The sequence below is a fragment of the Nanorana parkeri genome, unplaced genomic scaffold, assembly GCF_000935625.1.
Source record: "Nanorana parkeri isolate BGI_ZX_2015 unplaced genomic scaffold, ASM93562v1 scaffold443, whole genome shotgun sequence".
Taxonomy (NCBI): Eukaryota; Metazoa; Chordata; class Amphibia; order Anura; family Dicroglossidae; genus Nanorana; species Nanorana parkeri.
The window spans coordinates 721,250-747,759 of NW_017306711.1; the positions used below are offsets into that span (position 1 = coordinate 721,250).

Here is a 26,510-nt window from a genome sequence, read left to right on the forward strand (position 1 = left end):
GATGCGAGGATGCCATGGGACATACCACAGCCAAAGCGGAGGTGGAGAGAGGTAAAAACAGAGGTAGAAAAATAAGCGACCAACTAATCGAGTATGAAAATAATCATCAGTAGCAGCCCTAATCCACGGCCCGTGGCAGTTGCATCGACTGCCACGGGCCGAGGATTAGGGCTGCAACTGATGATTATTTTCATAATCGATTAGCTGGTCGCTTATTTTTTCGATTAATCGGATAAAAGAAAATTAAATAAATACCATCCTTAATTTAAAATACACACATGCAGTGTTACAAACATAAAGTTTACTTCAGAATAAAACTGCATGCACACTTTTTTGCAATCATACTGCACTGGAACGCACAGCATTGCAGTAGCATGCGTTGCCGTGCGGGCGATCACACTGTGGGTGGGAGGCGTGTTTGGGGTGCCACTGAAATGAATGGCGCTGCAACACACCTCCCGCTGCAGAACCTGTCAGGCCGAAACCGAAAATAAATTTTTCCCACTTTTATAATTTTTTTGTTATAATTGTATAGTAAGCACATGTCACTTGAATAGCTTCAGCCCGGGAATGACAGCTGCCAGTGGAAGATACCGCAGCTTAATGTAAATACAGCAGGTAGTGGACTGGTGCAATAGCCAGCCTGCTATTGGCCATTTAAAATTGCAATAGCCAATAGCAGGTTAGCTATTGCACTCGCCCACTGCTTGCTGTGCCCTCCTCCCAGCATGGAGGAGAGAGCTAGGGGATCCAACCAACTAATGGATAATGAGAATAGTTGCAGCCCTGCCGAGGATCAGGAGAGTATCTTCTTTATTCCAACCCCTAGACTCGCCTCCAGGAGTTCTCTAGAGTCTCTTCATCCTCTTGAACTCTTTACCCCAACCTGTCTGTCTACCTTCCACATTGACTGCCTTTAGGCGATCACTAAAGACTCATCTCTTCAGGGAAGCCTATCCCACCTCAACCTAACCACTCAACCATCACATTCGCAAACAATTCATCCCCACACAGCTACCTCCTCATGTATCACTTGCCCCTCCCTTTAGATTGTAAGCCCTCACGGGTAGGGCCCCCTTACCATCTTGTCTTGAATTGTAATGTCTTCCTTATATTGTAAAGCGCTGCACAAACTGTTGGCGCTATATAAATCCTGTATAATAATAATGGACCAAAACAAGCACTTAAAAGGAGAATTATGGGGAGAGTGAAATACACAGAGAGCTGAGCGATCACAAACCACTGATCACTCAGTTCATGATCTTCTCCCTGCAGATTGTAGCCACTGTCAGTCATGGCTCCTCGCAGGGATTCCCCCCTCCCCGTTCTTCCAGGGCTGACTGGAGGAACGGACGAGGGAGGGGGCGGGTACAGATGGCTCTGCCTCTAGATAGGCAGAGCCAGCTGTCAATCAGCCAGCGGGGTGGCTCTTGACAATATTGTCGGGATCCATCCAGGCTGCAGTGTGGCTCTGTGCGGTTAGCACATAGGGGCAATAGCCCGCTATATACTGATCTTAGGGTCACAGGAGAACATTAATATATGCCCTCCTGTGACTCTAAAGAGAATTACGGACAAAAAAATGTTGGGCCATAGTTCTGTTTTAACTCTTGCGGTGCGGAGGTAGCCCCACTGTAAGAGTTCATTTGTAAACCTTTGATGTAATCTTTCAGCTTCTACAAAAATTAAAATCAACAATTTAATTGGATGATATTTCCCTCGTCTACCAATTCCCTTTTATTTGTTAAACAAATGTCACCGCAAAGCACAGGAAGCAATGTGACACTCTGCAGGTGATCCTCTATAGAAATGCATTGCAAAGGGTTAACTGCTCATTAAAGCGTCCAGAGGTCAGGGCACAGAGGTCAACGTCCAGAGGTCAGGGTACAGCAGTCAAGTGCAGAGCTCAGGATGCAGAGGTCAATGTCCAGAGGTCAGGGCACAGAGGTCAAGTGCAGAGCTCAGGACGCAGAGGTCAATGTCCAGAGGTCAGGGTACAGAGGTCAATGTCCAGAGGTCAGGGTACAGAGGTCAATGTCCAGAGGTCAATGTCCAGAGGTCAGGGTACAGAGCTCAGCGTCCAGAGGTTTATCAAAACTGGAGCAGAGAGCATCTGGAGCAGTTGCCCAGGGTAACCAATCAGCATCTCTCTTCAGTTTGTTCAGTTAAACTTTGAAAATGAAAGAAGCTGATTGGAGCAGATTCTCTGCTCCAGTTTTGATAACACCCCCCCTATACACTGATATGTACACTCTCTGTTCCGCTCCCTTTGTAGAGAGCTGTCAGTGTCAGGCACACAGGTTGATGTGTCATCTCCATCCCTGCCTTCCTCTGCCATCTCTGTCCCTCTCAGCTGAATAAACTGAACAAAAAAAGTTATCTGAGAGGAGAGCGGGCAAACTAATGAATCACTTCCCCCTGCCAGTCACAGGACGGCTGTGTGAGGAGAGGAGTGTTGGAGGTGAGGAGTCAGTCAGTCACAGGACGGCTGTGTGAGGAGAGTTGGAGGTGCGGAGTCAGTCAGTCACAGGACGGCTGTATAAGGAGAGGAGTGTTGGAGGTGAGGAGTCAGTCACAGGACGGCTGTGTGAGGAGAGTTGGAGGTGCGGAATCAGTCAGTCACAGGACGGCTGTGTGCGGAGAGCAGGCAGGCGAATGAATCACTTCCCCCGTGTCAGTCTGAGGAGAGTTGGCGGTGGTAGTGAGGAGTCAGTCAGACAGTCACAGGACGGCTGTGTGCGGAGAGGAGTGTTGTCAGTCAGTGTGAGGAGGGCTGTGTGCGGAGAGGAGTGTTGGCGGTGAGGTGAGGAGTGTTGTCAGTCAGTCAGTCAGTGTGAGGAGGGCTGTGTGCGGAGCGATCGTCTCACTGTGCTCTCTGATTGCAGGATGGTGAATGTTCTGAGTGAATACTTCTGGTGGGATCGAATCTGGCTGCCGTGTAACTACAGCTGGGATGATCTGGAGAACACGGAGGGCACCGGAGCCGTGTCCCCCTCGCAGCTCTATGTCACCATCCCGCTGGCCCTCGTCTTCCTGCTGCTGCGATTCATCTTCGAGAGGTAAGTGCCTTCCCTTCCCCCCTTCCTCACCGGGACTCTCCGGTCATCACTTGTTGATCGGGACGGATCGGAGAGGAGAGGCCCCAGATGTGGGGGAGGGGAGGATGTGCGGCTATGGCAGTCTCCGGCCTGGAGCAGCAACAAGTCCATGGAGTAGGAGGGGGAGGTGACAGAATGTATCCGGGATTCCAGGACTGTGAGAGCCCCGGGGGTGATAATCCTCACCGACTGCATCATATCCTTCATACAAAAGGGGGCAAGGATGAGGATAACAGCACAATACATGTGCAGGAGGATGGGGATAACAACACAATACATACATGTGCAGGAGGATGAGGATAACAACACAACACAATACATACATGTGCAGGAGGATGGGGATAACACAATACATACAAGTGCAGGAGGATGGGGATAACAACACAACACATACATGTGCAGGAGGATGGGGATAACACAATACATACATGTGCAGGAGGATGAGGATAACAGCACAACACAATACATACATGTGCAGGAGGATGGGGATAACAACACAATACATACATGTGCAGGAGGATGGGGATAACAACACAATACATACATGTGCAGGAGGATGGGGATAACGCAATACATACATGTGCAGGAGGATGAGGATAACAGCACAATGTGCAGGAGGATGAGGATAACAGCACAATACATACATGTGCAGGAGGATGAGGCTAACAGCACAATACATACATGTGGAGGAGAATGAGGATAACAGCACAATACATACATGTGCTGGAGGATGGGGATAACAGCACAATACATACATGTGCAGGAGGATGGGGATAATAACACAATGTGCAGGAGGATGGGGATAACATCACAATACATACATGTGCAGGAGGATGGGGATAACAGCACAATACATACATGTGCAGGAGGATGGGGATAACAACACAATACATACATGTGCCGGAGGATGGGGATAACAACACAATACATACATGCAAAGGATGGGGACAACAACACATCACATACATGTACAGGATGGGGATAACAACACATCACATACATGCACAGGATGGGGATAACAGTATGTAAGATCCATGTACAGGATGGGGACAACAACACATCACATACATGCACAGGATGGGGATAACAGTATGTAAGATCCATGTACAGGATGGGGATAACAACACATCACATACATGTGCAGGATGGAGATGTCAATGCATCACATTCATTGAGGGGAATTTATCACAATGGAGCGGTTGCCCATGGCAACCAATCAGCGTCTCTCTTCAGTTTCTTTTGTTAAGCTTTAAAACTGAAGAGAGAAGCTGATTGGTTGCCATGGGCAGCTGCTCCAGTGCTGATCACCCCCCTCATGGACTCTGTAGGGTCGTTGTCCTCGGCTGTGGTCTGTGTGCCCAATTCACCAGGATAAGGATCCTTATTGTCAATAAAGAAAGTTGTCCTCAGCAGAGTCCAGTTCGGGGCCCGATCACACCATAACCTGCACTGCTGTCCCCGCCACACACAGATATCACAGTACTGCACAGTGGGGGAAATTCATCAACATGGAGCAGAGTCTGGAGCAGTTGCTGGGGAGCCAAGACTACATTCACACCACCAGACACGTGCCGGAGACGCCATATCCAATTGTATGGGGAGCCAGGACTACATTCACACCACCAGACACGTGCCGGAGACGCCATATCCAATTGTATGGGGAGCCAGGACTACATTCACACCACCAGACACGTGCCGGAGACGCCATATCCAATTGTATGGGGAGCCAGGACTACATTCACACCACCAGACACGTGCCGGAGACGCCATATCCAATTGTATGGGGAGCCAGGACTACATTCACACCACCAGACACGTGCCGGAGACGCCATATCCAATTGTATGGGGAGCCAGGACTACATTCACACCACCAGACACGTGCCGGAGACGCCATATCCAATTGTATGGGGAGCCAGGACTACATTCACACCACCAGACACGTGCCGGAGACGCCATATCCAATTGTATGGGGAGCCAGGACTACATTCACACCACCAGACACGTGCCGGAGACGCCATATCCAATTGTATGGGGAGCCAGGACTACATTCACACCACCAGACACGTGCCGGAGACGCCATATCCAATTGTATGGGGAGCCAGGACTACATTCACACCACCAGACACGTGCCGGAGACGCCATATCCAATTGTATGGGGAGCCAGGACTACATTCACACCACCAGACACGTGCCGGAGACGCCATATCCAATTGTATGGGGAGCCAGGACTACATTCACACCACCAGACACGTGCCGGAGACGCCATATCCAATTGTATGGGGAGCCAGGACTACATTCACACCACCAGACACGTGCCGGAGACGCCATATCCAATTGTATGGGGAGCCAGGACTACATTCACACCACCAGACACGTGCCGGAGACGCCATATCCAATTGTATGGGGAGCCAGGACTACATTCACACCACCAGACACGTGCCGGAGACGCCATATCCAATTGTATGGGGAGCCAGGACTACATTCACACCACCAGACACGTGCCGGAGACGCCATATCCAATTGTATGGGGAGCCAGGACTACATTCACACCACCAGACACGTGCCGGAGACGCCATATCCAATTGTATGGGGAGCCAGGACTACATTCACACCACCAGACACGTGCCGGAGACGCCATATCCAATTGTATGGGGAGCCAGGACTACATTCACACCACCAGACACGTGCCGGAGACGCCATATCCAATTGTATGGGGAGCCAGGACTACATTCACACCACCAGACACGTGCCGGAGACGCCATATCCAATTGTATGGGGAGCCAGGACTACATTCACACCACCAGACACGTGCCGGAGACGCCATATCCAATTGTATGGGGAGCCAGGACTACATTCACACCACCAGACACGTGCCGGAGACGCCATATCCAATTGTATGGGGAGCCAGGACTACATTCACACCACCAGACACGTGCCGGAGACGCCATATCCAATTGTATGGGGAGCCAGGACTACATTCACACCACCAGACACGTGCCGGAGACGCCATATCCAATTGTATGGGGAGCCAGGACTACATTCACACCACCAGACACGTGCCGGAGACGCCATATCCAATTGTATGGGGAGCCAGGACTACATTCACACCACCAGACACGTGCCGGAGACGCCATATCCAATTGTATGGGGAGCCAGGACTACATTCACACCACCAGACACGTGCCGGAGACGCCATATCCAATTGTATGGGGAGCCAGGACTACATTCACACCACCAGACACGTGCCGGAGACGCCATATCCAATTGTATGGGGAGCCAAGACTACATTCACTTTAGGTTATGCGCTTTATGTTATGTCAGGGGTGGGTAACTCTGGCCCTCCAGCTGTGCTTTAACTACAACGCCCAACATGTCCCTGGAAGTCGTGCCTGTAACTGTCAGTCTTGCAATGCACCATGGGACTTGTAGTTCCACCACAGCTGGAGGGCCGGAGTTGGCCCCTCCCGGGTTATTTAAACACAGGAGAAATGATCTGGGAAGTATTAGCCAACTTTCTGCTTCCCAGATCACGCTCTCCTGCGGTAACATGTATCTGACTTCACACCGGCTTAGCCGTGTTTACGTGTGTTTAGATGTGTTTAGCGTTTGTAATGGGACTCCGGACACACAGAATTCTGTCTACATGCAGCTAAACCAGGGCTGGACCAATCCCAGGAGCCAGGTCCCCAATGCTGCTTAAGAATGACGGCTTTTGAGCTTTTCTCTGTATTTTGTCAATGGAGCTGGCTCCTGGATTGGACGGGCCGGCTACTGATTTCCATATGAACTTGCCCACCTCTGAGGTAACTGAACTTACTTAAACCCAGCGGTTGAATGATACCATTAAGAATCATTTTACACATTTAGGCCAGGTTCACACCTGCGCAATCCGTGACCGGCCAGCAATTGTGTACGATACTGCGTGGATTGCCGCGCGGTCACAGAGTCGCCCACCACTACCAATGACGCTGGCAGTGTCTTTATTTTCTACTGGCACCCCAGTTGCACCAGGCGGTTCGCTAAGTTTCTCGCCACAATTCCGCCCGTGCAATCGAACACAATAGTGGCTAAAACAGCCACGTGTCGTAAAAAAAAAAGGTACACTTACCTTTTTTCTGTGATTGCCGCGCAGATCTAACCTCATTGACCCCAATGGGGCCGCGCGGCAACCACTGTGTGCAGCTGCACATGATTGTGCGGCCCTGGGATGTGCGCCACGGATCACACAGGGCTGCGCTAGCCCTTAGGCATGTCCTATAAACATACTGAGGGGAGAATTTATCAAAACTGCACCAGACAGAATCTGAAGCAGTTGCCCGTGGCAACCAATCAGCTTCTCTGTTCAGCTTGTTCATTTAAGGTTTGAAAATGAAAGATGGAAGCTGATTGGTCACTATGGGCAACTGGTGTGAATGAGGCCTAACACACCAGGATAGGTGACGGTTATTTTGGAAGCTAAAAATGAGTCACATGGCTGAAAATAAAGATCCTTATCCTGTGAACTGAGCCTATGGTGTACATCAGGGCTGGGCAAACTCTTGAGTCTCCAGCTGTTGTGGAACTACAAATCCCATGAGGCACTGCAAGATTCTCAGCCACAGACTCCCAGAGACAGATGCATCATGGGATTTGTAATTTCATCACAGCTGGAGGTTGCCTACCCCTGGCCTGTGGCATACCGCAAGGCTGGGCAAACTCTGGCCTTCCAGCTGTTGTGGAACTACAGATCCCATGAGGCATTGCAAGATTCTCACAGCCACAGGCATGACTCCCAGGGACAGATGCATCATGGGATTTGTAGATTCATCACAGCTGGAGGACCAGAGTTGGCCCGCCTCTGCCATGCAGGGAACAGTTTGTAGTTATGAGTACTTTTAGGCCCATACAAACAAATGTTGATGACGCCATTGTCACTTGTGCATTTTCACGTCTACAACACTTGTAACAACAAAATGTGGGTGAAGGTTCTCGTTTCTCCAGGTCATGGTATAGCTGGCAGGAGTTAGCCACATTCAGGGCCTGCTCACACTAGCCCGTCCCCTAAAACGCTGCGTTATAGTGCATTGTGTGTCCCAACTGTCACTCTTTACTCTATCAGTAGTGTACAATGTGCACACTCCATTCAGGTACCTGGTGACCTATGGTGGCATCCAGTGCGCTGCACACCCTTCATCACACCCGTCTTGTAGTGTGAACAGGGAACCATGGTTTCCGATGTGCCCTAGCAGTGACTTGTGTGTTTCCTTTGCAGTCGGTCACCGCTTATAGTGTGTAAGGGCCCTCAGCTGGACTTCTGTTGTAATATTAACCACTTCAGTACCGTCCTGTATATACCTCTTCATTACCACGCCATAGTTCAGTTTTCTAAATGTCGGATTGACCAATCACTCATTCCTGGTGATCACCAGGACATAAAGGACGAGTGTATCTTCCTAATAGAGACAAAATGAAATGTCATTGTCTCCCATTTAAGTCTCTGTGTTGTCATCTTGTCACATGCACAGGCAACCTGGCAACCAGTGACATCACTGGTTCCCAGAAGCTGGGCGGGACACCATCCAGAGTGCCCCAGGTTGCTAAAAGTTGTTAGTTCTTAGCAACCTGGGACGCTGTGAATGGAAAGGGGGAAGCATGCACACATTGTACAGCAAAGCAGCCATGCCGCTCTGCCTGACCTTTCCCCACGTGACCCAAAGAGATGCCTCCTGGGGCAACAGCCTCCGCCTGCCTCATTATAGGGACAGCCCTGCACATGCACTTCCAATATAGACTATACGCGGCCTGGCCTACAAAGATAGGGCAAGCATGGTCCACAATCGTATATCAGTTTCATGGATCTAAGATCAGATGGAGCAAAGGATTAGGAAAAGGTCACAAAGGTTTTCTGTATATGACATGCAGAGCTTTATTAAACAGTTGGGGTTTAGATCTTCTTTAATGAGTAATAATGATATCCTGAAAAAAGTCCAATCCTGCCTCTCCATAGTCCCCCCGAGAGAGATCAGTTGGGGTGCCATGTGTGGTATTCATGATATTTTCCTGGTTCAGTGTACAGTTTGTGTCTGCATCAGCCTCTCCTCATACTCAGTACACACTGCTTAGCATTGGAAGCCTCCGGCCATGTCTCATGGGAGCATCATGAGTCAGAGTTAACTTCCGTGTGCTGCTCAGCAGATCAGACACAGGCAATCAGGAAACACGGGGTGTGTACCAAGAAGTGCCTGTTCTGAAGTTACTCCACCGCAGATACACTGTATTGTACTCACTCGTATACAAAGCGTCTTGTATACTTACAGGGATGGATCGCCCTGTGAAAGATACAACTTATATTAGAGGAGGATGCTGCCTGTGTCTCCAAAAGAGAACATCAGCAATTGGAACAGGTTTCCTAAACTGTCTGATTGAAATCCCCCCCCCCCCCCGCAGTACTTAACCCCTGAAGGGTGGAGGCCATTGTCCAAGTTCTGAACACAAACAAAACATAGGATTTGAGCTGTATGTCTGTTCACCCTAATTGACCTCTTTCATATTACGTTCACCCACACTTATTATCTATTGTTTTTTACAGGACAAATAGGGCTTTTGTTTGACATTAAATATTTGTAAATAAACTGTAATTATTAGGAGTGCACCAATACCAATTGTTTGGTATTGAGTACGAGTAATGGTACTTTGCTTTCGGTGCTTCCGCTGGCATGGAGCAGGCTTCCGGGGCAATCAGGAAGCTGGGCGGCGAGTAATGAGCCGCCTCCCGTCTTCCTGATTGTTCATGGGTCCAATAGTTCCGGATATGATCGCTTGTAAGCATTTTATTTGCAGTCTTGCCATCCCTGCCCACAGTGCTTGACCAGGGCAACATGCTGGTGTCATACTCCCAATCCTCTTCAGCCCTGTTCTGCAAGTGTCCAGTGACCCGAAACCTCCAGATTTCAAAGTGACATGTCCCCCCTCTTCTCCAACACTGTCCCACAAGTGTGGAAGTCTCACTTTGGCATCCATCCTGCAGTGAGAATCAAACATGATGCCGATTTGGCTGATCTCATTTGCACCTAGAAAACTGGCAAGTGCTCAGCATTAAGCATTCCTCTATGTATACTGCCCCATGCCAGACTCTCCACACTTCTCTCGTGTACATGCTCGGCTGGCTCCATGCTGACTGGCCAGGAAGCCTGCTTCCTAGCCAATCAGCATGGAGCCAGCTTCCCGACCAATCAATGAGGCGGGTCATTACTCGCCACCCTGCTTCCTAAACGCACGGGAAGCCAGCTCCATGTTCCCCTACAGCACTGCTGATCAGAGATAATCTTCCTCTGACTGGAAGTCCTGGTATCAGGGAAGGTATCAGTGCATTTGGGCAAGCATGAGTACTTGCCCAAATACTCGGTATCGGTGCATCCCTAGTAATTATATATGAATAAAATCTAACCAATTATAAGAAATTAAGAAATGTTTATTTTCTCCAAACATGCTCACACATTTAATTGGGAATATCATAACACTGATATATTTTACTGCAATAAAACACCCATCATTGTATTCTACAATGTCCCCTGAGTACATCCATTGCCCCCATGTACAGGTTTAATGGGGTTTATGGGAGTTTTTACAGTGCCAAGTATGGGGCTTGCCCATTCCAGTCTTCATACACGGAATTTTGGCACATTGGATTTCCGGGCCTAGGTAGCCTTTGAGACAGTATGGCAGCCTAGGAAAGAAAATGTTTCCATAATATCATTCCATTTTCAGAAGTAGACAACCCAGAGTATTGTAAATGAGGTATTGTGTGTTGTTTTGTGCAGCCACTTTATCACAAATGCTGGCCACGCTAAAGCCTCATTCACACACAACGCAAGAGCAAAATTGTACGCATATTTGTTATTGTATTGTAATGCATAATTTTTCATAGAAACTTTAATGTACTGTACATGCGTACGTGCGTATTTGCGCACACATACGTGTATATGTGCGCACACGCGTGTAAAGTACGCAGAAATTCTGAGCCCTGATGCATCTCAGTCCCATTTTGTTTTTGCGCATCTTTACGCAGCGCACATATACGGCTCCATACGCAGCTATGTGTATGGAGCCATTTATTTGCATATGGGGAAAAATGCCGCGCACATCTATGCACAGCGTATTGTACGGCAGTGTGAATGAGACCTTTGAAGCTTATTCTTTCATCCGTGCTTTTCACTCGCATCAATTCCATTTTCACAGGATGTTTCATAACTCTCCCATGTCTTACTGGAATACAGCCCTGATATTTGTAATTAGCAATGTCTAACAAATAGAACAGCACCCCCATGTACTGGTTATACAGGTTTTTGGGGAAGTTACAGAGCCAAATATATTGCAGACCCATTTCAAAACTTGGAATTGTGAAACAGATTTACTGGGTCTAGGTCACCTTTGATCCTAGCCTAACTTTCCAGATAGGTGTCAGAAAGCAACGTCAGGACAAGCCGAGTCAAAAACCTGTTTAGACAAAATACTGAGATCAGAAACTAGGTGAAAGGTAAAAAAAACTTAAGAAGGTTAAAATTTGAAACAGGAAACAAATCACACCCCAAAAATGCTGAACTGTACTAGTGATCAGTGTGATCGCAGCAATAAAACTGTGATCGGCGTGGAAGGGGTTATTTTTTTCAACAAATAAAATGATTAAAAATGGGTAAAAAATATTTTAAAAATGGGTACGCTGAGCGGTTTATTTTTTTAAATTAAAATAAAAGAATTAAAAATGGGTAAAACAAACAAAGGGTAAAACGATAAAAAAAATGCATAAATCACACCTGAATATGCCAAACTGTATTACTGTACTGATCCGAGTGATCACAGCAATACAACTGTGACCAGGGCTGAAGGGGTTCATTTCAAAAACAAAAAAATGATTAAAAATAGGTTCAATTAACGACAAAAAAGGAAAAAAAACCCACAATAATCCTGAACCGTACTATTGTACTGATCAGTGATCACAGGTCTAAAAATGGGGTCAGCAATGAAGGGGTTCATTTTTTTAAATAAAGGGATTTTTTTATTATTACTACTGGGACACTTAGCAGCACTGGGACACTTAGCAGCACTGGGACACTTGGCAGCACTGGGACACTTGGCAGCACTGGGACACTTGGCAGCACTGGGACACTTGGCAGCACTGGGACACTTGGCAGCACTGGGACACTTGGCAGCACTGGGGCACTTGGCAGCACTGGGGCACTTGGCAGCACTGGGGCACTTGGCAGCACTGGGGCACTTGGCAGCACTGGGGCACTTGGCAGCACTGGGGCACTTGGTAGCACTGGGGCACTTGGTAGCACTGGGGCACTTGGTAGCACTGGGGCACTTGGTAGCACTGGGGCACTTAGTAGTACTGGGACACCTAGCAGCACTGGGACACTTAGCAGCACTGGGACTACTGGGACACTTAGTAGTACTGGGACACTTAGTAGTACTGGGACACTTAGCAGCACTGGGACTACTGGGACACTTAGTAGTACTGGGACACTTAGCAGCACTGGGACCACTGGGACACTTTGTAGCACTGGGACACTTTGTAGCACTGGGACACTTTGTAGCACTGGGACACTTTGTAACACTGATCTACTTCTCTCTCCTCAGATCACACTGAGGAGAGAGAAGCAGAGGCAATGCTGACAGTTAATGATCTGAATCACTGATTGGGTTGACTGCTTGTCACTGAGATCATGTGACCTGAGATGCCAGGCAAGTCCCTGCATCGGATCCCAGCGAGTAGGTATAACGGGGGGAGGGGCTTGGGGGTCAGAAAGGCTTAGAAGTTAGGACGTTCCTTGCTGTCCTAATGTCTCTAAATCCTGTGCTTCCCAGGACGACATGGAACGTCCTAACATCGGGAACTGGCTAGAAGGGATCGGCCTGCTGATGTGTGTCTGCTCCCTGGACATGAGCTTGACAACAGGCCTCCCTGTCACCCCAAGCTGGCCATAGACTTTATTCTTCTTCAAGCTGAACAAGAAAAAGAACACTCAATTCCACCATGCATGTTAAACAGTGTGTGTGTGGGAAGCTCCCCTGCCGGCTATTGTATTCTGACAGTCAGCACCGCGGCTGCATGATTAACCAAACAGTGACTGCATCTGATTAGCTGCTGGACAATTTTTTCAGCCTGGCTCCTGAGACAAGGAACCGGTGAGGATCTAATGTCAGATTCACCAGATATCTGCCATGTATTGACCAGCTCATAATTCTATTAGACATTTGTTGCATTATTCGCTGAAATATTTGCTGCGCTAAAAAGATTCCCATCATCTGGATTTGTTTTTGTTTACTAGCAAAATTCGACTACTAATATTTGCCGCTCAGAACTGGCAACACGGCGATTCCCTAAAGCTGGTCATACACTCTTTTAGGTTTTTAGGTATCATTCAACCTGCGGGCTGAAGGAAATAAATATAACCGATTCCTCCATCCATACTACACAGCGTGTACAGACAATTGTATTCTGACAGCGGTGGGTGTGCCACTCTCAGTGATGCTGGGCGGTTGTATTCTTACAGAGGTGGGTGTGCCACTCTCAGTGATGCTGGGCGATTGTATTCTTACAGAGGTGGGTGTGCCACTCTCAGTGATGCTGGGCGATTGTATTCTGATAGCGCTGGGTATGCCACTCTCAGAATACCGGAACAGTGATGCTGGGTGATTGGCTGCTGTCACTGTTCACCCCAAAATATTCTGACCGGCTCTTTCGATTTTCTTTTCCAATGAAGCCAGACGGAAGAGTGCCGCCCACTCAAAGAATTCTTGATGGAGTGGCAAAAATCGGTACAGAGTATGACCAACTTGAAGAAGAACTCCGGGCATTTTAAAAATGAGCCCTTGCAGCGAGGCTACCCCCACACCGCAAGGGTTAAGTACTCATTTTGGTTTAGTGGCTGGAATAAGGAAGATAAACTCACCCGATCGATGGTATGTCCCTTAGCATCCTAACGTCTAATACAAGTCAATGGACTAGATGACGTCAGCCCAGGGAGCTGGACCGCCGGAGCCCAGGGGGAGAAGAGGCTGCGGGGACCGATCTAGCATCCACACAGGAACCAGGATCGGGTGAGTATACCCTTTTTATTTTAGACCAAAATGAGCACTTAAAGTAGAACGCTGGTTTCATTTTTTTAACCAGTGTTTATTTTTGCCTAGGTTAAAAAAAAAAAAGGTTACATACACCCGATCCTCGGAGCCCGCCGTCTCTTAGACTGGTCCCTGGGGAGTCTCTCCCCCCGCTCTGCTTTGCTCTAATGTCCGTGGGACACATTCTGTATATAGTGTATAGTACACTGAGGGACATACCATCGTCTGCAGCGGAGGAGAAGAGAGCTAGGAGGGAGCGCTGTGACAGCTGGCCGGCTCCGAGGATCGGATGAGTTTACAACTTTATGTTTGAGGCAAAAATGAGCACTTAGCCCTTTGCAGTGCTGGGATAGCCCCACTACAAGAGTCACGGAACATTTTAACTGGAGGAGCTCTTTTAACCCTTGCAGTTCAGGGGTAGCCTAACGTAAGGGTTCATTTTTAAAAAGTTCTTTAAAGTTCTTCTTTAAGAAAAGTCATACTCCTCTTCTGTCTGATTCTTCATTTGCTGGCTTTTCTCATTAGTAACATTCGTTCACCTGCTTTCTAAGGGCAGGTTCACACCATTTTTCAAGCCAAATCTGGAACGCAGTGCATTTCGCTTTGCCGTGTTTTTACCGTGATTTTTTGCCGCATTTGGAATTTTTTTAAAGCTTAAAATGGTCTTAAAGTTGCATTCCAGTGCGTTTCTGTGCGTTCCAGTGCATTCCAGACCAGACAAAATGAGACGTGGTATTTTTCAGGTCTGGTCTGGAACGCACTGCGCTGGTGTGAACAGTGGCCAGAAATAGCATAGGGATACATTTTAGGTCCGGAAACAATCTGGTCTGGTCTGGAGATGATCTGGATGTGGTGTGAATGGGCCCTAAATGCTGGTGATAGTCAGTGGGTGCAGATGATAACAGGCAGGTAGATGTACCAGACCTACACTCACTGGCCACTTTATTAGGTACACCTTGCTAGTACCGGGTCGGACCCCTTTTGTCTTCAGAACTGCTTTAATTCTTTGTGGCAATGATTCAACAAGGTGATGGGAACATTCCTTAGAGAGTTTGGTCCATACTGACATGATAGCATCACACAGTTGCTGTAGATTTGTCGGCTGCACATCCATGATGCGAAGCTCCACCAGCGTGAACCGTTGATACAAAGCAGGATGGATCCATGCTTTCATGTTGTTTACATCAAATTCTGACCCGACCATCCGAATGACGCAACAGAAACTCATCAGACCAGGCAACGTTTTTCCAATCTTCTATCTTACAATTTTGATGATCCGTTACAAACTGTAGCCTCAGTTTCCTGTTCTTAGCTGACAGAAGTGGCACCCGGTGTGGTCTCTGTGTCTGTAGCCCATCTGCATGAAGGTTCAATGTGTTGTGTGATCAGAGATGGTATCCTGCAGTGGCGTAACCAGAGTTCTGGGCGCCCGGGGCAGAATTTTTTTTTCGCCCACCCCATTATATAAACAACCACTGGAACTGTACCCAGCACCTCCCCCCCACACACACGTTTTTATTTTAATTTTACAGATAGTTTCTCTTTATCTGACCATTCTCTGTGAACCCGAGAGATGGTTGTGCATGAAAATCCCAGTACATACTCAGACCGTCTGGCACCAACAACCATGCCATGTTCATAGTCACTTAAATCACCTTTCTTCCCCATTCTGAGGCTCAGTTTGAACTTCAGCAGCCCATCCTGACCATGCCTACATGCCTAAATGTATTGCGTTACTGCCATGTGATTGGCTGATTAGATATTTGTGTTATCAAGCAGTTGAAGTGGTGTACCTAATAAAGTGGCCAGTGAGTGTATCTATCCTTTTATAAATACTATGAGGGGAATTTATGAAAACTGGAGCAGACAAAATCTGGAGCAGTTGCCCAGGGCAACCAATCATCATCTCTCTTATTTTCAAATATAAACTGAAGAGAGAAGCCGATTGGTTGCCATGCACATCTGCTCCAGTTTTGATAAATTCCCCACCATGTTCTTTGTAGGAGCTGACTTCAATCAAGATATGGTTGTTGTAGTAAGCAGCAGTCATCCGCTCGTACTATACATATGATTAGAAGCTGATTGGTTGCCATGCACAGCTGCACTATATTCTGTCTGCTCCAGTTTTGATAAATTCCCCCCTCTCTGTCTCATTACACTAATATTATTACGGATCTCCATCCCCCTTACAGCTCTTTACACACGTGCCGCAATAAGCCCTCGTTCACACCTGAACGTTTTGTAGCGCGTTCTACGCTCGACGAACGCTCTACAAAATGCTCAAAAATATAAATCCCATTGTATTCAATGGTCTCGTTCCCACCTTGGCGTATTTCCGCCCGTCCCTAACGCGCTACAAAACGGCCCACGCCTGAAAAGGTACATGTACTACTTTGGGCCGTTTTGTTGCGCGTTTCCATTGGGATAGAGCCAAGTAGCCTTCGGAAACGAGCGACGGTCGCACTACTTTTTTACCGCGAATCGCAGTAAAAAAACGCGAAAGGCGCGCATATGCAATACGCCTAGGTGTGAACGAGACCTAAAGAGGTTTTCTGTTTTTAGATAACATTTGTTACATTGTTTCTCGGCATTTCCTGCTTTTTAGAGCAATACTTCTCTGTCCAACAACCGGCAGAACACTGCTTTTTTGTTGCCATGATTCGGAGGACAGTGAGGGGATTTATCAGCGTTGGCACACAACAATGAAGGATAAAAGCCGAGCACAATTGCATGTGATAAGATACATGTAATACAGAGGACAGCTTGATTCATAAAATTCCGGCACTGATCACCACAGACATGAGTAATGTTGCTTGAGAGGCCACTTTACTAGGCCGGGTTCACGCCTAGGCGGTATTGTTTTTGCGCGTTTGCATGGGCGGGTTCACTGTGCAGTTATTTGCACGTTTATGCGCGTTTGGCACATTTTTACAAGCGTGAAGACGCGCATTTTGAATGGCAGCTGAAGAATCATTGCGGTCAATGGACAAATAGGCGTAAAAACGTGCAGGAAAATGTGGAAACTGCTTCTGCCGCACGGTTCCTAGTGTTTTCATTGAAGTCTGGGGGGGGCTTGAAACTGCCAAAAGAAGCTCATGTACTTTTCTTTGTGTTTGGCGTTTTCCTGCTCAGGTGTGAACACCGGCCATTGAAAATCATGGGATTTCTTGTTTTGGGCATTTAAAAGCGCTTTTTGAACTGCTCAAAAACGCCTCAGTGTGAAGCAGGCCTAAGAGAGATGGGTTCAAAGGGAAAAACACTGTTGTCTCCCTCTTAAGACAGCCAATAATGTGGCTGAATGGCGCTTGTAGAGAGAGGGTAGATATTCGGGAAGGTTCTGACTAGGGATGTTCAGATACCAATGCTGATACCAGTGCCGATACTTGGCATTTTCATGAGAACTACCAGGGTTGCAGCGGTTCCAGCTGGGACCTGGCTCTGGCACTCCACCACTGTCCTGAAATCATTAGTCTGTATTGTTTTAGAAAAACTGTCACATGACAATAAACAAAAATGTATCAGTACTTGAAAACATGGTATTAGTGTGTCCCTTATATTTATTTATAAACAGAGATATATCCAAATCCCAGAAGCCAAGCGGCTTCTTCAGGAAGTTTTGGGAGATCGTTTGTGACGTTTCTCTATCAATCATACATAAATTAGTTTAACCCCAACGTAAATACATAATTGAAACATTTCGTTCTTATATAATAATATAAATAATATGAAATAAATACCAATCGTTCCGGCTTATGGTGGTATCTGTCCACTGATCCGGAGGCAGATCCTTGCAACTCCAGGGAGCAGAGAGAGGGATAGGACACATATAGGTGGCCGACATAGAGGGGATTTTAGTGAGCCTCAGTATATACCTAATAGAAATATAACGTTATTGTGATCCATATAATCACATTAGATAAGTGCTCTTGTATTGTGTCTAAATAGCTGCCCTATTGATACTTATAAATAGATTGATACACATGTATCCATATCTCTTTTTTATCACTGCAAGGTGCAGTTCCCAGCCTTTGCAGACGAAAACTATTCCACTTATTTGAATCAATTGTTAGTGCTATCAATATCTCGGGCAGATTAGAAAAACAAGAAAAAGCCACTTGATACATAAATGAATGTATTGTATCTAACTGAGCTGTACACATACCATTGTGGCCAGGGACTGGACTGAGGTGAGCACCCCACCCCACCATACGGAGCACCCACCGGCATCAGCCCACTCTCTCCGATTCAAATCCCTGCCGCACACCATCACACCGCACAAAACCGGCGTGTGACGTGTGTGGCCAGGTCAGGCCAATGGTGCACGCATGTACCTGTCCAAGGCACACATGCATATTACACTAGCTAGCCCTACATGCTTCGATCTGATGGGGGAACGTTTATTAACCCAATTGATAGACCCCCTTATGAGGTTGTAATCCCACTTGGTTGGGTAGCTATTGATAGTATAGAAGCTGAAGGAACAGAGTCTGAGTACTAAGGCACAAATCTACTAGAGAGGATGAGATGACGTATCCCACAGAGTTAAGCCGTGCTCGGAAAAAGCAGCAAAGAAGAATAGGTCTCTGTATGTCAGGAGTTTGCATAAAGTAAAACAATAAACAAAACCAGTACTAATAACAATGACTAATCGTGTTGTGAGACATTTATCACGATCCTTTGAGGTTGGAGAGGATCAGAGCTACAAAAACGTCCAGCTGGGACATCATTTTCCATGTCTGGGCAGATCAGGTGACAAGGTGACAAGCTCATGATGATGGTGGCAGGCAAATGCCCACCCACTCTTTCATCATCTGTCTGCACCGCTCACCTGTCTTCCTCTCCAATGACATACATTTTCCAGGGACGCAGAGCCAACCTTGCGAGTTTACGCATTGCTGATAAGATGTGCCGCTTGAAGGCAGTCAGATTGTGTCTGCACATTTGGCTGCCCTCCAAAACCTATGGGCAGCCTCGGGTTAGCCAGAGAGGGAGATGTCTCCTGAAGAACAATAGTTGGCCATTGTCTCTAGCTGACGTTTCTTGTGTGACTCTCCTAATAGACAGAAGTGATACAGTTGTGTTTGTCTTTTGTTCCGGTGAGGAGATATTTGTCAATTAAGCTGTATTGTTCAGGTTTTAATAGGGGTCTTGTCTATAAATCAGGTAAAGTCTACGCAGGGGGCCTCTCAAGTTGTTAGTTATAAATCAAGTGTTCCCTTTAGAGGGCATCTATGATCCAAACTAAAAAGAAATCTGTATTCCTGTATTGAATTTTCATTAGTTCTATCCCACTAATAATAAGCATATTGATCTACACAGAGGGGCCCACAATTTTTCGTCTGGAGATCTACTTTTCACGTGACAAGCTCAATGAGATGCTAGTTTGTGTCCTCCCGTTACCCTAAGGAGAACTATGGGGAAAAGCCCTGACCCCATAGTTCTCCTTTAACAGACCCATGTTAGGTCTATGGGCAGGCTGATGTAGAAGGACGTGCGTCCGTTTACATCGATTTAACGCTGATCCCTCACATGTAGATCTGAAAAAAATAAAACGTTCCCGTTTTTCATGGCCCTGGACGGACTCTGAGGTAATCAGATTTAAATGGACGCACATCCGTTTACATTTGCTTACATATAGAGTAACATTGCACTTCAAGTTAGAGCCTCCTGAAAAACTGACAGGCAGATCTGATCGGAACAGCTGTGTGAAAGGGGCCTCGGGGTCGTTTCACACCACGAAGAGTGCGTTACAGAGCGTTTGGCCTCTGGAACGCAACCCGGCCGGCTCCCTGCGATAAGGGGGGTGGTGGTACATTGAAGGCAATGGCACCGCAGCCACACACCCCGCTCGCAGTGCAATCGCCGGTACCCGAACACGCGACACATTAGTGCCTCCCGCTGTATACTTTTTTTTTTTTTAGAACTTTTTTGAGATGTCACAAGCGACATTTCATTACATTTTACGGGCACAGCAGGGTGCGAGGCGGTTGTACTGAGACGTATCCCACTACTTTTTTCAGCGCACACCACTGTGCATTGTGGTGGTGTGAACCGAGCCCATCTGTGACAGGGCAAATTGCCTTGTCTTGAGTTGGTGCTGTGCTGGAAAAAAGGGCCAGGTCAGCCCCATCGCATATAGTGTGAACTGGCCCTCAGATTGAAATGGAAAGGTAATTCTAAATAACGTTAAATGACAAAACCGCTTGTGTAGTCATTTTATATCCTATATTATTATTATCAAGGCAGAGGTAGGCAAATACTGGCCCTCCAGCTGTAGTGCAACTACAAATCCCATGAGGCATTGCAAGACTCTGCTGGCCAGGCACGATTACCAGAGGCAGATACATGGTGGGATTTGTAGTTTCCCCACAGCTGGAGGCCCCAAGTTTGCCCTACCCCTGCTTTAGAATGGTTAAAGCTCAACTGAGGTCTGTCACCTTTTTATAGTCTTGTATGGAGGTTGTGATTTTTAACTGATTTCCACCTGGAAATGCCTTAAAATACGACTTTCCCTCCCCCCACTCCAGTGCTATATGCTGGTTGCTCTGCTTTTTTTGGGGACCCGGGACGACAGCAAATAAGCTCAGAATGGATAGTGGGGAGCAGAGCGAAGAACATCCGTTCTCCCCTCTGTGATCAGTGAGACCGGAGCTCTGTCATCACAGCGCAACCTGTCTCAGCTGTCAGGAACTGCACAGAAGATCTATTCTGTGCTGGAGGGCAGGGTCCATAAAGAGAACCTGTCACCTCCAAACTATCACACGGGATTGTAAGCTCCTAGGTGATAGGAATAAAATGAAAGGATAACTATGGGGTTAGGGCTTTTCCCCATAGTTCTCCTTAGGGTAACGGGAGGACACAAACTAGCGTCCTCCCGTCACCCTAAGCTCAGTATAATGCGAGCTACAGCTCGGTATGTGTTCGCTCACTTCCCATCTACTGAGCCGACCTGTGATAGTCTCATTGTCACAGGCCGGCTAGAACTATGAGGTGAGTGAAGAGCACTAACCTCATAGTTCTCCTTAAAGTAAAAAATTATAAATAAAATTTTTTTTTTTAAACCAACCCTGCCACCCCCACCATCTGCATGCAAATAAATGCACCCGTAGGACATTTGTGTGTGCGTGTGTGCGTGCGTGCGGGCGTGCGCGTTGAGTGCTGCCCCCATTCCACTGTGTGCCTTTATTGTGGTAGCCAAACAGCAGCACTCAAACGGCATTCGTCAGGTCTGGTTATCGAATGTTCTGATACGTCAGGTATGGTGGCGTTATCGAATGTTCTGAGGAGATTTTACTTTATGAACAGTTGTGTAAAAATCTACCAGCGTACGGCCGGCTTTCTTCAGACACACTACGCAACTGTTCTCACAGGAAACTGGATGTGAAACTGGTGTTTGTAAAATGTCTAATTACCGCTCTCTGTCTGTGAATTTAGTTGGGGTTTGGGGGCTCATCCACAACGCTGCGCACTGCAATGCACGCATTTTCATCTGTTGACGCATGTTGCCGTAAAAAGCTGTAAACAGGCCATTAAAAATCAACGGACTGAAATTTACCACAACGTGTAGAAAATGGTGCAGGCCGCAAGGCAGCACACAGGACGCCGGGCATTGTAGTGCGGTGTGTGGCAGCACACGTGTTTTTAAGGTGTGTATGGGTGACACTTATAATATGAATTAATCATGTTGTCACTGACTGGTAATAGTACGTGTAGGTTTTCACCCTTCACAGTAAACATCACCCGTACTACTGTGTACATGACCCGAGTGTCATTACCGGTGTGCTGAGTACAGGTCCATTGTAAATCGGACAAAACAACCTTTTCACTGACTTTCACAGGAGATTTGGAGTCACCCAATAGATTAGATTAGACAATATTAACCCCTTGTTAACCACTTCTTCATGCAACACGTTGCTTTCAGTGTTTTGCAAACAAGTGAGTAGTCAGAACGTAACCCAGTAATCTTCTGTTTGGAGGTTGTTCAGGGTGACTTCTGAACTATGCTGTGTTTGATATTTCAGCTAAATACTGGATTCTGTAGCATCTAACAAGCATTCTCTGTGGCCTTGTCACAGTGTGTCTTTAAGACTGAAGCTGTCACATGAGTGTGTTGCTGGGTCCAGTATGTAATAATCACCCTAAAATTCTCCGATTTTTCTCTGTGCTTCAGTTTTTGTAAATCACCAAATTATCAAGCAAATTGGCGTCAAATTTAGACGCAAATCAGGCTGCCTCTTGTTTAGCAAAGTGTATGTGACGGTTTTACAGGGTGATCTTTGCACCTGTATTCCTAGGCAGCAAACTGTGACAGATTTGCATAGGTCTGCAACAGATTTTCACTCAAAACAGTCGCACAATTAAAGTGGCCGGGTCAGGTTTTATTCTGTGTCCATGCTAAGAGCAGCTGAGAGTCATTTTTGAATGAAGCTGCCTTGGGGTTCAATCGCACAGACCCACTTAAACCCTAACATGGTGGCCGCTCAGAGTTGTACAAATGCCGCGGCAAATGTTAAAGAGAATGTCATGTTTGGCAAGCGGTGCCACTTGTTAGACGCAACCATTGCAGTCAGAGGGACCACACCACAATCACTGTACTGTATATAACACTCAGTCGCCTAATAAAAAAGATTGTGTAGGTATGACTTCTCCCATTGTGGAAATGCTCTTGTACATACCGGGCCAAGTCACTCTTGTGCTTTCCACTGACCACCAATGTGCCAATTTTCGTCACCTCTGCTGGATGCATTGTTTTAAACAAGGGTTCCCCTAGACCTGAAAATTATTCAGGTCACCAGGCAATCAAAAAATGCAACCCTTGTAGTGGGGCTACCTCCACACTGCAAGGTTTAAGTGCTTCTTTTGGTCTAGGCGCTAAAATAGAGAAAATATACTCATCTGATCCTTGGTCCCCGCAGCCTCTGGCGGTCTAAAGCTGGCTATACACCTATAGATTATCTGCAGATGGAAAAAGTGCAACAGGTTCCTCCATCTACGCTAAACTGTGTGGATGGAGGAATCTCCCGCTGGGCCAAGCTTCAGTATCTTGCTAGTCAGCCCCGCTGGCTCTCACAATACCTGAACAATCTGATTGGATGCAGGCATTGTTCAGGTATTTTGACAGCCAGCGGGGCCAACTAGCAAGATACTGAAGCTTGGCCCAGCGGGAGATTCCTCCATCCACACAGTTTAGTGTAGATGGAGGAATCTGTTGCACTTTTCCATCTGCAGATAATCTATAGGTGTATAGCCAGCTTTAGACCGCCGGAGCTCGGGGAGAAGAAGCTGCGGGGACCATTCTAGCAGTCAAGTGGGACCAAGGATCAGATGAGTATATTTTAGCACCTAGACCAAAAGAAGCACTTAAACCTTGCAATGTTGGAGGTAGCCCCACTACAGGGGTGTATGACCAGCTTAAGGACCCATGACGTCATCACGTCTAATGTAACTGCACATAGAAACCATGCGGCTTATAAACCGCTGCCTAATCAGTGAACAAAAACGCTACTCCAGTCTGTCTTATGAGATCCAGTAATTTGTCCGTTCGGTACCGCCATCTTGCTTCTCACATAGCATAGAAAAGAAAAATTCAGACTGCAATCACAGCCTGTAGATCAATACACCCCTCCCCATTCTGTAATAATCATGTCGCTGCTCTCTATACATCGTGGCCGGCTAGAGATGGAGGTTAGCTGACTTCAGAGTCGAAATTTGCATATTAGTAACAGCGGTGTTTAGTCTACTAAGGTCTTGTTCACACCAAGCGCGTTCCAGGAGCAGAGCAGTTATAGACCGGATCAAAACTGGATCCAATATATCCCAATGGTATTTTGGGCTCTAGTTCACACTGCAGCGTTCAGTTCCAGAGCATGTAAAAAAACTGCAGCAAGCCCTGTTTTACCTGCTCTGGAACGCATGCAAATGCATCGAAAACGCATGCAAACGCCCTGAAACACACAAAACCCATTTTAAACTAAAAAAAACACACTTTTTTTTAACCAAAAATGGCCCGGAACGCATCAAAAACGCGGCACAACCCACTGCACTGCGTGTGCAGAAACTCATGCAGGTCTGGTCTGTATTTGGTGTGAACAAGGCCTTAGGCTGTTTATGGGAGAGAAACAATTGGAAAACAGTTGATGGAACTGATACATAGATATGTGTGACCTGAGGCCATAGAAATGTTATCCTTTGGCAACCTCTCCCTGGAGGAAGGGACTACTTGTCAAATTAGCGCCAAGGGGACTGGTTTAGAAGAATAGGGCCAAGGGGACTGGTTTAGAAGAATAGGGCCAAGGGGACTGGTTTAGAAGAATAGGGCCAAGGGGACTGGTTTAGAAGAATAGGGCCAAGGGGACTGGTTTAGAAGCATAGGGCCAAGGGGACTGGTTTAGAAGCATAGGGCCAAGGGGACTGGTTTAGAAGCATAGGGCCAAGGGGACTGGTTTAGAAGCATAGGGCCAAGGGTACTGGTTTAGAAGCATAGGGCCAAGGGGACTGGTTTAGAAGAATAGGGCCAAGTGGACTGGTTTAGAAGCATAGGGCCAAGTGGACTGGTTTAGAAGCATAGGGCCAAGGGGACTGGTTTAGAAGCATAGGGCCAAGGGTACTGGTTTAGAAGCATAGGGCCAAGGGGACTGGTTTAGAAGCATAGGGCCAAGGGTACTGGTTTAGAAGCATAGGGCCAAGGGGACTGGTTTAGAAGCATAGGGCCAAGGGGACTGGTTTAGGAGAATAGGGCCAAGCGGACTGGTTTAGAAGAATAACCCCAAAGGTTTTATAGGAACGTTTCTAAGTGTATGACAAGGCCAAATTAAAAATAAACAAACATATTTTGTACATCTCGGGAATACACGCACATTTCCCCCATGTGTTATTCTTTTTTTTTTTTTTATGAAATTCCAAATCAGCTTTATTGTAGAAATGTAAAATACAACATAGTAGTGTCCCCCATCACTCTCAGACATCAAATATCACAGTATAGTTATAATTGTGACATGTAGCAACAACAAAAGTCGTGTGCCAATATCCCCGGAGATCAGCAGTCCATCTGGTAGGTGAGCAAAGTACACAAGCAAACCTATCTGTATGCATCAGTGATGGCAACTATTGTAGGGCTTGTTCACACCAATTGCGTTGCGTTCCAGAGTGGGAGCTGCTGGAACGCACCCCAGTCGCACACAAAACTTCCGCTGAGGCTGGCAGTGCATTGAAGTAAATGGCACCGCAGCCACACACCCCAACCCGCAGTGCGATCAGACGCATGGCAAAACATTGTCTGTGTTCCGTTCCACTGCAAACACAAAAAATAGAGCATACAGCAAGTTTTGTCATGCGTCCGATTGCACCGCGCAGGGGGGCGTGGCTGCGATGCCATTGACTTCAATGCACCGTCACGCCCCCTCCCGCCCCAGAACGAAGGGGAAAGTATTGTGGAGCAATTGTGGTGCGTTCCAGCAGCTCCCGCTCTGGAACGCAAGGCAATTGGTGTGTGTGAACAAGCCCTAAAGAGCAAAAACTGGTGTTATTCTGTTACATACGCTGCAAGTACGGAAGAATAACTGTTGATGTCCTATACAGGAAGTGACCAGCTCATACAATTTCTGCTAAAAATCAACTGTTTTTTTTGCACTTTGCAGCAGATGTAACAAAACACTTTCCATGGTAAAATTAACAGACCAAAAGGAAGGGAAAAAAAAGAGAAGTTCATTGTCCGGGTTTACATACAGCTTCGACTTTCTAAAAGGGGAGGAGGGGAATGAGAGGTTCGCCTTGGAGCGTCTTTTAACTGGCAAAAGCCAGCTGTGGTTTTGGCCGTCCGTTATGTACTGGAAATCACCTCCTTAGCTGAGGCGGGAGCTCTTCATACTGCTCTGTGCCTGGGTACTGCAGATAATCATTTAAAATGGCCTCTCCCATGCTTTAAGATATAAAGCAGTTAAAAATTAAAAAAAGAATTCCGGGCAAAATACCTATGTGCTAAAAAAAAATATAGTCGGCTTGTTCTTAGTCCTTCCAGCCTCTCTCCCCTTCTGCTGCAGCGGTCTAAGGTCCTGTATATCTTACAGTCTATATACAATGTATAGACGTGAGGATGCTGAGGAACATTTCAATGCTACAGCTTAGGAGGAGACGACTGGAGCAGGGAGCCGGCTCAGCAGTTCAGGTTTTGCACCTAGACAAAAACGAGCAGTTAACCTTTGCTGTGCAGGGGTAGCCCCACTGCAAGGGTTAATAAAAGTTTTGCCCCAAGTTCTTTTTTATAGTGCATTTCCACTTTTGCAGGCAAATTTGAGAAACCCCCCCCCCCCC

At 46.9% G+C, this 26,510-nt stretch overlaps 1 protein-coding gene across 1 annotated transcript in view; it reads left to right on the forward strand.

Annotated features, from left to right (window-relative positions):
• CERS3 (ceramide synthase 3) overlaps positions 1 to 26,510 on the forward strand; it is a 119,867-nt gene that overhangs the window by 30,117 nt on the left and 63,240 nt on the right. The window contains exon 2 of the mRNA XM_018560258.1: positions 2,886 to 3,059. Coding sequence (XP_018415760.1) covers positions 2,887 to 3,059 — 173 coding nt within the window. The 5' untranslated portion in view covers position 2,886. The remainder of the gene's footprint in view (positions 1 to 2,885; positions 3,060 to 26,510) is intronic.